We start from the raw sequence: 13749 nt of genomic DNA on the forward strand, positions 1-13749 counted from the left end.
GATTGACGCGTAACAGGGATCAAGGAACGACCCATGTGCCCGTCTAAAAGGTGTTTTGTAATTTGAGATGTCCTTAACATAATAATCAGCGCGACTGCTTAACAAGGCCTGCTATCCATGCTGGCAAAGTGCGTCATCGCATGTGAGTGTTGCAGGTAGGCAGCACGCTCTCCTCCTATTGTGGGAGGGGATGTTGATCGTCTTCTCTGAAGAATGTCACCGGTGAGTGTCTAAGCATTTACGGGGGATGGATTCGGGAGAGGACTCGGGTTCAGATCCACCACTGGGATCCACATTTTCATCGGTACCTAATAGTCTAGAGCTCAAAGCGAGCGCATGCAGGCCTATCTATGAGAACGGGGCAGATCATAACATTATGATAGAAAATGCAACCCTACGAGGAGCCAGCGATCCCAGCGCCGGACCCTTCGCCTCGGGTGATTACCAAGGGATGGTCCGGCGACGGTTTATCCGCCGAAGTTTGTGGTTTTCGGACGCGGATGACCAACCTATGGACAGCCCAGAGTGCGTCAACGATAATAACAGTAGCCCCACCGTGGTCAGCATTCACCTGCGCACGATCGTGGATCGAACCCGGTCCCGGGCTCTCGGGGATGTCTTTCGGGAGAACTCGAGCACGGACAGCGAAGCGGGGCTGAATCTGAAAGAGAAAGACAGCGCCACGGAGAGCGTGAGCGCGGATGAGGAGAAAGACAGGTGCACAGAAACAGAGCACAAGACGGATGGACCGTCGTCTGATGTCACCGGGAAGGCTGGAAGTGATGAGAACGAGGAGGAGGCAGGGATGAAGGCGGTGTCCACCTCCCCTGATGGTCGCTTTCTCAAGTTTGACATTGAGCTCGGAAGAGGGTCTTTTAAAACTGTCTATAAAGGTCTTGACACCGACACGTGGGTCGAAGTAGCATGGTGTGAACTGCAGGTGGGTTAAATGCAAATAAACTAATACAAAGTCCATCAGGATGCCGATATGTATGCATACAACCCTCATACATACACCCAGTGCCAGTAGCCTTGATGCACAAAGGCCTATAGCCTATACACACTATGAAGACAGAGGGGAGATGCTATATGTTGATAAGGACACTGTCCAGTTGTCACAGTCACAGAGTCACAGACTCTATAGCCTACATGTCTACTTTTTGTTGGCATGTCTTTCAGACTGTGCAGCCAAATAAAATAAGCCATATAATACACAACACAAGTACACAACTGAACTAGCGGCCCTAGCCTATATCTCTGAAGTTTCAGAGTAGGTCTATCTATGCTGGTCCACGTATTATCAGTACACTTGCCCTCTTTGCAGTGGGGGGTTAGTGTTACCACAACACTAAACAAAACAAAACACATTTTTCCTGTGGGAGAGTGAGAATACAGAAGGTTATGGAAACTGAAGGGAAGGAGTGAACTGTTAGTTTGTATCTATCCAAATCTTATAGCGTTCCCCCTCATAATCCACTGAATGTTATATCCACTGCATTTTACAAATTTGCTTGTTTGCTAAAATGCGTTTATAGACAGTATGGGGATGAAACAGTTTCCTATAACTTGTCTACTTGAATTGCTAGTTGAATTGCTTTAAAGGTAAATGCGTGCATTGCAAACATGCAAAGCCATCCTCCCTATAAATACTTAATGTATGTGTTATTGTCAGCTAAAACTCACATACTCATACAATAATCACCATTCTTTTTGGTTGCTAAATTCAAATTTACCAAATTGGTAAAAAGTTGGGGATTGTTGGTTTTAAGTGTAGCAGCATGTTCCGGAGAAATCACAAGAGCCATGCAGTTTATTATTTCACTATATAATCTGTGTGCTTGTGGTAATGCTTTAATGCTTAGTCTCACTGATATTCTACCCATGTGATACAGACTAGCATAACCCAGGAGTTAGCTTAGTAGTAGTTTTAGTAGTTGTTGTTGGTTGTTTAAATACTGGTATGTGTTTTTTTTCTTTTTTTCTACATTTTTTCCACAGCAGTAGTTCTATGTCATTAAAATAAAGCAGTATTTAACTAGTGAAAAGTAGGAGTTGTGTGTTAAGAGGGCCCTTAGCCCCTTACTGTAACCAAAATATGCCAGGGTCAGTCCCTGAAGCACATTGGTCATTTATTGCCAAAGCATCCTTCAGCAAAATTCTGAACCCAGGTCCTCTATACCCGTTCTGCTGCTGCAAATGGCTGACCCTGTGCTGTGAAAATGATTATATGGCATGGGATGGCACAATAGATAGGCCTATAGATAATATAGCCTAAACCACTATTTCATTGTGCTTACTTAACAACTTAAATTAACTACAGTGCACCTCAAAACTGCAACCACCTCAAGATTGTTGACTGTTGAGTCTGTCTGAGAATCTAGATGTCTACAATTTGGCGTCACCTTTGAATAGCATGGCATTGTGTTTGTTGGTGAAACCTCTCACACAGGGTTGGGTGGGGCCAGAGCCATAGAGTATAACAGAGTTACGCAAACTCCGTTCACTTCATGGGGCCAGTCCAATGGCAGCTCTTCTACATAGACTTCTATTGAGCATGGGGATAACCGGAAGTTTACGGAATGCATTGGAGTCTATGGGCTCGCGCGAGTACAAGAACCACGTGACCGGGCTGTTTTCTGCCCCTTCAATATCGCAACTCTTCTATTAGATGGCTCTGGGTGGGGCTAACACTAATCCTAACCCACAAATTTTAATACAGTACATCATTGTCACACACTGAGACAGATAAGAATGAAGAATGTTTCAGACCAGCCAAATGGTAGAATTAAAGATCGGCACATTTCCTGGTTCGTAGCGGTTTAGCACTGTGATGCAGTAGAACTTGAATTGTTGTGGGCTTGGTTCCTAGGAGATCCTTTAGTCCATCCCCTGAGGTGAGACCTTCCCCTCCATCGCCTCTGTGCCAAAGTCCCTCTACAATGAAAATACAGCCTTTATTTATTGTCTGCGTGCATTTATTTATCACTGTGTTTAGATAAGTGAGATGAGTGTAACGCCAGTAGAAAATGGACACAATAAATTCCTGTGTTCATTTATCCATAACTCAAATGTAGCTAACCAAATGGACCCTTATTATGGGACTATTTGGTTACATTTCAATACTCAGAGTTAATTTACCACTGAAGATTTTGCTGGACGTGGATGGGTTAATTAAGATTTACAAGAGAGAAGATGATGACTGATGTTGTGAGCAAACAGTCAATTTGACTACTCTTTGTGCACATTATGCTGCTCAAACATCTGCTCTGCTGTTTGTAGTGTTTGATATTAGTGAATGACACTGCAAAATTCAGTCGCTGCAGAGAATGCTTTGGATCAGTTTAATGTAGACCTTTTTATTTGACAGGTTTACATATTATTTGGACTGTCTTAGGCAGTATTGTTAGGAATACTAAATGGGAATATATCCCCCTGTGGTATTACCAAGCAGATGTGACTGGAGAGAGTGTATTGTGCTGATGCAAGCCTTCTGCAGCAGAGATAGTTGGAGAGGAAAAGGAGAGAATGAAGGAGGGGGGAAAGGGTAGGTTCAGCTGAGGATAAAAGAAATAGACCCAGTATCTGATACACTGCACACTACCAAGTTCCTGATAGTCCATGGACAGTCTAACCAATCCATTAGACCAATGCTGTACATTTCTTTTGTTGCCTCGTTTTTTTTAACTATTATTAATTTTGCGATCATGTTGAAGCCGATGCTATACCGTAAATGCCACACCCTGGTTGGATAAGGATTTCTGTCAGCTCACAATCTCCCTTGTGTTCTTACCTCACCTCTTAGCAAGTTAGCATAGGAGCATAGTGTTAGTCAAATAAAAGCCACCTAATAAAATAAAAGCCACCTTCCATGAAGAATAAGGATGGTCGTGGTAGTTAGATTGAGAGATGGTGTATGCTTAGCAATACTACCCGTAATCTAAGATGCAAGGCACTGAAGGCAGGGTATACTATACACTGCATAGGTCACTATGGGCTGTGATCGAAACATGACTCTGCAGCATTCTTCAATAATCAATGCTAGGGACTGCACATCAATGTACATATATACTCATTACTGACTAGAGAGGAAGGAAGACAAAATCAGGAGGTTAAGTGGCATTCCTTAGTGTCAGACCTATGGGCCGTATCTGACGAGCTGACCAAAGAGAAACAAAAATGTCAGCTGTTCTACTATTTATACAACAGTTCAGTGGGGGCAAAAATATTGATCCAGCATGTGCACATTCACCCAGACCGTACACCCAGAGAGTGAAGACTTACAGTCCCAATTCATGATTTAAGTCTATAGCAAATAAAATGAAATAGTATTGTTGATATAACATGACACAATATAACATACTAGATCATGGAAATATCCATTTTATGATGATCTTTCTGTAATTTTCACCACCTTGTTCCTTTTCCCTTTGTTGATAATGGTGTTTATTGTTCATTTTCTACAACCTACAACCATCACATTTATTCCCTTTCTTCCTGAAAATGTTATGTAACTTCACACAAATGTTTTACCAGGGATTGATTTTCCCAGGGGACCAGACCTATTTTTGATATTCACCCTTCTAGTCATGCCCGGTGGTGGGGATATGTTTGACCTTCTGGTCAGACTGAATTCAGAACATGTATTTCATTTTTAGGAAATGTAATCTGTCTGATACGTTTGATAACATCACAATCGAACAATTTGATATAAAACAACGTTTCGTTAACCCTGACATCCATATTTTCAGCAAAATTTCAAAATGTGTAAATTCTTTGTATAAAAAATTACAGACCTAGCTCACAAAGCGTCTATTTGTCATACAACGAAGTATATAGGTTAAGAAAATGTCCTCAGTTTTATCTTTTAAAAATGGAACCCTGGGTGTTACAGTGCTTTATGTTTAATACACAGCAGGTAGAAGATAAGTACAGAGGCCCCTATGCTTCACTCACTCAAAATACCACGTTTGTTTGTAGTCACTCCAAACATACAGTACAGTGACAGGCAGGTCTGACAGAGCTCTACCTCTGCAACACATGGGCCCAACGGGACAATGAAGAGCATGGTGGACTGTTAGTTGGAGGCCAGTGAAACTGACACAGATGTTCTTATCAAAATAGACTTACATCTCTCTCTCCGAAAATATACTGTATTTCTTTTCTACCATGGCATTCCCACAATAGGGATGCTAGGATTCATGTGGTTCGAGAAGAGAAACATTGTGAGAAAGTATGGATGGGTCAGAATAATCGATTATTCGTTTTTGATGATAAAGATTGATTATTAAAAAATATTATTTTCTTATTTAACTATGCATTTTTTTGTTTGTTGCAAGGCTAGGCTTAGTAGCATATACAAGAATAAATTCACTGTTGATTACAAAAAACAAAAAAAAAACAACAACAAAAAAGTATATTGTTATTAATAGCAGTAGAATAATCAACCTTGATTTTGGCAGTCACGCACATCCCTATGAGAAAGCATTAACGAATACTCCCACTACAAACCCTCTTGTTTAACTTAAACAGATTGCCCAAGCATATCTTCTGTAAAGCTCTGAGACAAGGCCAAATGAGTGTTTGTGCTAAATACATTTACCCCCCACTTCCACAGGAACGAAAATTGACTAAAGCAGAAAGACAAAGGTTCAAAGAAGAGGCGGATATGTTGAAGGCCCTCCAGCATCCCAACATTGTGCGCTTTTATGACTTCTGGGAATCACCAGTGAAAGGGAAGAAGTGTATTGTTCTGGTGACAGAGCTGATGACCTCAGGGACACTAAAGACGTGAGTCAACATTTGCATCTGTGTTACAGGACATCTTTAGTCAAAGCAAACATTCCACGTGAAACCATGGTGATTCTCAAGAGGTCGTGTTGGCCTTCTGTCTTCCTAACAGGTATCTGAAGCGCTTTAAGGTGATGAAGCCAAAGGTTCTTAGAAGCTGGTGCAGACAGATTCTAAAAGGCCTTCACTTCCTCCACACGAGGACGCCACCAATCATCCACAGAGACCTGAAGTGTGACAATATCTTCATCACAGGCCCAACAGGTTCTGTGAAAATAGGAGATCTGGGACTGGCCACGCTAAAGAGGACCTCCTTCGCTAAAAGTGTCATTGGTTAGTTTCTCGGTTGGTAATCTGATCTATTTGTGGTTAGAATGCAAACAATGTGATGCTTGTTTACACTGTATACATTTGTAAACTGAATAATGCTTCTGCACATTTAGTTCTGACCAAGCACTGACTCCAAAATCAATTACTGAAATTCCTGCCTCTGCTACTATCTGTGTTTGAATCTTCATAATCATTTATGACTATATAATGCAGTGGTAACTCTGGTCCATAGCCCTAATGCTTAATTCTGCTTTGCATTAAGGCTATGGGACCGATGGCTTCTAGCTTTCAAATGAAACGCAGACCAGGCTCTCCTCTGTAGTGAAAATCTAAAGAACGTTTTACCTACTCACCAATACAAAGACGGGTTGTGTCATTAGAAAGCTTACTTTCCGGGCCTGGGCCGCCATGGCTCAGTGGTCCAGGCACTTTGGCTGGTAATCCAGTCTGGCAGTGTGCTGAGGGTTAGACTCCCGATCCCGCCTTTACTTTTTTTTTTTTAAATGTTTTTTTTTTGTGGCTTTCACCTTTATTTTAATATATTTTATGGAGGGACAGACAGTAGGCTGACAGGAAATGGGGAGAGAGATGGGGGAAGACATGCAGTAAAGGCCGTCGGGATCGGGAGTCGAACCCGCGGCACACTGCCAGACTGGATTACCAGCCAAGGTGCCTGGACCACTGAGCCATGGCCCAGGCCCCGACAGCCTTTACTGCATGTCTTCCCCCCATCTCTCTCCCCATTTCCTGTCGGCCTACTGTCTGTCTCTCCATAAAAAATATAAAATAAAGGCGAAAGCCACCAAAAAAAAAAGAAAGCTTACTTTCCTTGGGTGGATGCACCCTGAGCCCACCACCACGTGTATAAAATGCACTTTTTGGCCAGAAAGGGATTTTTTCCACTGGACAGAAAAATCTTGTCTATGAGGTTTTCTCTAGAGTGCATTTTATACGCGTGGTGGGGGGCTCAGAGTGCGTCCTTCTAATGACACAATCCGTCTTTGTATTGGTGAGTAGGTAAAACGTTCTTTAGATTTTCACTACAGAGGAGAGGCTGGTCTGTGTTTCATTTGAGAGCTAGAAGCCATTAATGCAAGGCAGAATGAAGCATTAGGGCTATGGACCAGAGCTAATGCAGTGGTAAGATTCTCCAACTGGTCCAGGGCAGAGACCCTCAAGCCCAGGGTTCTTTGAGGGAGTTCCAAATGGACCCTTGGCTTAGAGGTCTGAAACTCTGAGAGTTATGGTGGTCTGTGTCAGTGAAATGAAAAAGTTTGACACCCACTGGCATAATGTGATCCTCTGTTGACTATTCCCCATGCAGGCACCCCAGAGTTCATGGCTCCAGAGATGTACGAGGAGCACTACGATGAGGCAGTGGATGTCTATGCCTTTGGGATGTGCATGCTTGAGATGGCGACCTCAGAGTATCCCTATTCGGAGTGTCAAAATGCTGCTCAGATCTACCGCAAAGTCACCAGCGTGAGTATATGTGCATTACAGTTACTGGCTTGGGGCCATGCTGGAGGAAAATCAAATGTCTCAAATGTCAAATGTTCTTCAGCATGCATTCGTCGTTTTGTATGATTACTTTTGTATAAATTATCACACTATACAAGCAAGTGCATTTTAACTATTGGTGTATAAGACTACGGTAGACAAGATCATTTATTTAAACCCAGCATTTATCATAGAGACTCCCTCGTAGCACAATATTGTCATTGTTCTGGAGATCTTTGCAAGTAATATAAACAGCACTGTATGGGAAGTCTGTCCTTATCAGTTTGTCTTACCACAAAACAATGCTGTTTCTTTAACAAGGAATGCAGGTCACAAGCTGAGGGTGGCTGTTTTGACACGTTTGCATTTGTAGCTTGTCTTTGTTTTTTGCCTTTCATCTCCAGGGAGTGAAACCTGCCAGTTTCTGTAAAGTTAGCGACCCAGAGATTAAGGAAACCATTGGCGAGTGTATATGTCACAAACGGGAGGAAAGGTGAGTGGATCAGGCCCTATAACTGGGTCTTGGAGACAGTCATATCCCCAGGCCAGATTTTTGCCTCGAATTCAAAGTGTCGTATGATGGAAATGTATATTTTCAAATGAAAAAAGTGTCACGACATCTTGTTGCCATAGCATAAATCAAGTTTTAAAGGTCAGGGGCCTCTTATTTACTCGTATTTAGACAGAGGTTGCCCCTGACAAGAGAGTTTCCATTGTTGTCTACACCAGGGGTTCTCAACCCGTGGGTCGCGACCCCTCGGGGAGTCGCCAAATTATTATTTTTTTTTTTCACGATTTTTCTAAAATAGCAGACCTACAAGCTCGTAGCGCGCCACTGCGCTATGAGCTTGTAGATCTGCTATTTTTAAATAGCTAAATTATAACAATGCTTAAAACACCAAAAGGGGTTCCCGCCCAAAATGGTTTAAGGTTATTGTAGCAGTCAATTTATATTGGGGGTCGGGAGGGGGCGGGGCGGGGGTCCCGAGACGTTGCCAAAGCATTTTCGGGGGTCCCCGGCCAAAAACGTTGAGAACCCCTGGTCTACACCAGGCCGAAGGCATGGGGAGAGAGTATGTTTTGCACTCCGTCCGTGTGTGTGTGTGTGTGTGTCCGTCCGTGTGTTATCAGCTAATATCCGGCACCGCTAACCTGGTCGATGCCAAATTTTGCACACACACTCCCTGGATGCCAACGATGAACCTCTGCCCAAAATTGTCCAGAATGGCCTGTTATAGCTAGCCTGGGTAAACCCCTCCCCCCTCGCCAGATTACCCTCCTGGCAGAATGAAATGTTGTCCAGCAGGGGGAGTGGGTTTACCCAGGCTATGTTATAGCGCCATCAGGAGGCCGACTTTTGAAAAACATTTATTTTGCTATTACTCAGATTCTGTCCAAAACTCGGATCTGTCCGATATTTCATATTCCATCCTAATTGGCTAACATTGGCTTTCAAAGTTTGCAGGATTGGCCCGTTTTGAACAAAACGCCTCAAATCATGAATGCAGCGTGCAATTTACGTGAAATCTTTCACACACTTTCCTACTAGGCTGAGGAATATATCCCACCCTTTTCACATTGGCCTGTTATAGCGCCACCAACCAAGTGGATTTTTGCAAAACACATTTTTGGAACAAAATTCCTCAAATCATCCAATTGCCATCCAAGGTGTAAGAAGAAATGGCACCCTTTTCACATTGGCCTATTATAGCGCCACCAGGAGGCCACAACCTGACCTGCCCTGTTGGAGACCGGTGCCCCGAGGGGCACTTTATCTAGTTGTTTATGTTTCTGTGTTACAGAAGTATGACGTTTGTGCCAGTATTTGGCTCTGCTACTGTTGATGGTTCTGTATGTTGGCATAATTATTTTACTGACACTGTACTCTTTGTACTGTTCAGCAGCGTATCCCCCATTGTGTGCTTGTGTATCTTCTGCAGGTACACCATCAAGGAGCTCCTGAACCATGCCTACTTTGCAGAGGACACAGGTGTGAGGGTGGAGCTGGCCGAAGAGGATGATGGGAATAAATCGTCCATAGCTCTGAAGCTATGGGTTGAAGATCCTAAAAAGCTGAAGGGAAAGTACAAGGATACCGGGGCCATTGAGTTCACCTTTGACATAGAGAAGGAGGTTCCAGAGATCGTAGCTCAAGAAATGGTACACAAGGAGAGACAGTAATTGTACAAATATTGTTGTTGTTGTTGTTTAAAAAATTGTTTTTATTATACATACACAGTCATATGTATTATATCAGTATCAGTCAAATGTAAAGCAAAGTGCACTGAAGTCCAACTGTTTTAATTTAAATTACAGTACCATTACAAACTATTAAACTATGGATGTGCCATTTCCTATTTGTAATTGGTGAATCTAAATGAGCTAGATTATGAATCATGGACTTTTCAGGTTTTGTTTGCGTCTCAACTCTCAATGAATAGATGCTCTGTTCTCCACACTGTTCTCTGGTGACCTTGACTTTTGCTGTGCTGGACAGACTGCTCTGCTGCACGCTATGTTCTACCATTTCCCTAGCAGCTGGCTATGATAATAAAAGTAATGTCTGATTTATACTTGTGCGGTGTGTTGCACACCAAAAATAGCTGATCTACAACCACTCAGCCTGTAGATAGGCTATATTTGGTATGAGTCACCGGCACACAACTAAGTATACATCAGGCTTAACTTGTCCTTCTCATGGTATAACAGCCATCTCTGTATGGTAAATGGTGCACTTATATAGTAGTGCCTTTATCCAAAGCACTTTATAATGTGCATGTAGGCTACATTCACCCTCCGATGGCTGAAGAAACAATGCAAGGCACCAACCCTACTCATCAGGAGCAGTTAGGGGTTCAGTGTCTTGCTCAAGGACATGACACTAACATGCAAGAGGCCGCTCTACCTCATGAGCCACTGCTGCCCCACACAGACTACCTTACAGCACTACAGTTGGCCCCTTTGATTAGATGTGATATAACGTAGGGCGTTGTGGGCAATTTTCACTACTTGTTCATGGCAATGTCATACCGCAGAAGCATAAAATTGGGCATGAATTACAGGTATTATTTTTTAGGGTATTTTTTAAACATGAAAAGATGAAATATGGAGGTTTCTGTGATTCTGTCTGACAGCAACAATATGTAACTTCGTGGATTATGAGCGTCACTGACCCAATTATCATCAGACCTCTAGGAAACGGTGTAATCTTTAGTGGTGTGTGCACTGGAATCAAGTAAACTCACTGATGTGCTGTATGATCTACTTGCTTTTCAGTTGTCTAGCGTAGTTCATGCTACTGAACATCTCCCACGTGTGTCCTGCAGGTGGACTCCGGCTTTTTCCTGGACAGTGATATGAAGATAGTTGGGAAGTCCATCCGAGACCGTGTGGCTCTCATTAAATGGAGGCGGGTGCGGACATTCCCGTCAGGAGACAGGGAGGTGCCTGTGAAGAGCACCCAGCAGAACCTTCTGCAGGTGCCCAGTGGCACAGGAATACCACAGGGAGTCACCCTGGCCATGGCAGACAGTGAGGAGATGGAGGCCGAGCAGTGTACCATGCTGAGCACCCTGTCAGTCACCACGATTACCACATGTGAGAGCCTGTTTGCGACCGAAGGTCGCACACTTACTATGCAAACGTGCAGTGACGCTGTAACGCTAACTCAAGCCTGTCACAGGCACACACACACACACACACACACACACACACACACACACACACACACACACACACACACACACACACATACAAGCCACCGCCCACTCCAGAAACTGACACACACACACACACACACACACACACACACGCACACACACACACATAAGCCACCGCCCACTCCAGAAAGTCTGAGCTGCTACGGAGAAACAGCGGAGTGCTGTAGTGCATTAAACAAGAAAATGTCGCCTCATGATTTTGCTTATTCCTTCTAAATCTCTGTATATAAAATATAGCTAACTCGTCGAATCTCTTAGTTAAATCAATATTGTTCTTAGAAAATAGTTGGTTTGTGCCTAAGTATTAAGATTATAAAGATCGCTTTGGTCACTTTTGAAACTGAAAGGGAAAGTTACGGTCCTGCTGTCAAAGTGCTAGTCGCTAAACGTCCTCCTGCTGCTTAACGACCACAAATACAGTGTCTGTGACTCTGAGTAGCTTAGCATCTTTGTATCTTTTGCATCTACCCGTGTGGGCAGCATAACATTGTGGCAGAGTAGAAAGGTCCGAATAGACCCCCCCCCCCCCCCCCCCCCCCCCCGCTGTGCGCACCAATTTACATGTCCAGGTGCTCCTTCGGTCGCCCGTCACCTATATTAAGGCATCTTACTGGTACATATTGTACAGTTAATGGAGTCATGGATCAGATTTGTGTGTGTTTCAAACACAGTCTTGTCTCAAAATCGCTATATGTATAGGTGCTCAAACCTTTTCATGTCAAGGACCCCCAAAATTATATGTATTTGGCCACAGACCCCCATCTCAAAATATGTCCCAGGGACCCCAGAAGCAAAGATCTGAGTTAAAAATGTTTATACATTTATATTCAAAGATTTGTCACAGATGTTGCCAAAGTATAACATGACACAGATGCTTTCCCAGTTTTACTTGGGTAAGATTGGGAATCACACCAATGAGTCAGCTGCAGTATGAGTCATGATCCAGTTTCTGAATTGCAGTGAGGTCATAATCCACATTCCTTAATCTCCCCTCTGCTCCTAATTGAAGGCATGTGGGTGAATTCACCCCGCTCTATTCCTTGTCATTCCAGCTGACGGTGGAGTGGGGTCTGCCCTGCAGACAGCTGATCTCAATGGTCAGCTGAGTGCCACCTACCAGTCACTTCCGGAGCCCATTTGCACAGCTCAGATTATGTACAGTCCTCCCGCTCAGCCCCAACCTCAGCTACCCCCAGGGTTGTACCAGCAGCCCACGGAACAGCTTTCACAAGAAAACTACTCAATAGCGTCCACACAACCGCACCAGGGAGCGTACCAGCAAACCAACAGTCAACTACAACAGGGATCCTATCAACAGCCTGCAGCACATCTGCTCCAGGGTCCGTACGTGTCTCAAACTGTGAGTGACTGCTCAGTAGCATGTTATTCTCTCATTGTCACATTTTCTCCATTAATCACCCGCATTGTTTGCCATATTTTCTGTCAGAAATGTTGTAAAATAACACAATGTTTATATTTTTTCCTTTCATCAAAATTGTACCCAAGCAGCGACACTCCAGTGAGCCCTTATATCTTGTATCTCAGGCAACCTCTCTCGTCACCGAGAGCTCGGGGTGTTTAAGGCATGAAAGCGCCTCCTTGGTTGAGATGCAGCGGTGTAGGACCCACTCTCTCACTACGAACATGAACCCTCAGTCTATTAGTTATTCCAAGCAGGACCTGTCTCCACCAGGGTGCACAGGTGGCTACGACAGCTCTGTGCGTCGAATTCACAATCTAGATTATAATTACCCCCAACGTCCTCTCTTGTCCTCTCACAATAATCAACATCATCATTCCTATCATGATTTAGCAAGTAATTCCAACGCAGGTCACCTTTCCCTGCCCTTAAAACGCCCGTCAGAGCTGCGTCTGAGCCCTCTACTTGGCACCCAGCCCCGCCACCATTGCAAGGCCTGTACATCTCTCCTGCTGAGGGACAGGACTAATGCTGGTGGTTCTCTGGGACACAAACACATGCCACCTCTTCCCCTGGCATCACAGCCTTCTCCAATCTATAAGTCCCTTAGGTCTCCACCCTCTCCCTTAGTGTTAACCAGTCCAGTGTCTTTGCCCCCAATGGTGACCTCACCGCCACATCCTGCCCCACTGTCTCCCCTCGCCTTGTCCCCAAGGGGTCTGTATTATGGCAGCGGGGACCTCGCTCTTCTTGACCAATGCCTCCACCACATTGTAAGCCGCAGGACGAGCCCGCTCAACTTCCCTGAAAGGGAAGCACATCACCCAACACACCTCAACTGGGAGGTCGACGAGTTCGCCCCCTCTGCGCTCGAGCGTACCGAGCAGAGTCGAAGTCTGCCGCTCTTGTTTAGCCCCCGCCTGGACAGCAAACCGCCGTTCTGCCTACATGGCATGGAGGACAGACCAGGTCCAATGGTAGGTTAGAGATGGG

General features: G+C 44.2%; 1 protein-coding gene across 1 annotated transcript in view; it reads left to right on the plus strand.

Annotated features, from left to right (window-relative positions):
* Window positions 1-247: 247 nt before the first annotated feature.
* The window catches only part of wnk2 (WNK lysine deficient protein kinase 2), a gene marked incomplete at both ends in the record, with an annotated part of 28396 nt that continues 14894 nt past the window's right edge, over window positions 248-13749 (plus strand). Inside the window, 8 exons of the mRNA XM_079510727.1 lie at window positions 248-940; window positions 5615-5787; window positions 5900-6120; window positions 7442-7599; window positions 8022-8110; window positions 9558-9777; window positions 10944-11214; window positions 12389-12696. Of these exons, the coding sequence (XP_079366853.1) occupies window positions 248-940; window positions 5615-5787; window positions 5900-6120; window positions 7442-7599; window positions 8022-8110; window positions 9558-9777; window positions 10944-11214; window positions 12389-12696 (2133 nt within the window). The remainder of the gene's footprint in view (window positions 941-5614; window positions 5788-5899; window positions 6121-7441; window positions 7600-8021; window positions 8111-9557; window positions 9778-10943; window positions 11215-12388; window positions 12697-13749) is intronic.

This window comes from Electrona antarctica (genome assembly GCF_951216825.1).
Source record: "Electrona antarctica genome assembly, chromosome: 9".
NCBI classification, from domain to species: Eukaryota; Metazoa; Chordata; class Actinopteri; order Myctophiformes; family Myctophidae; genus Electrona; species Electrona antarctica.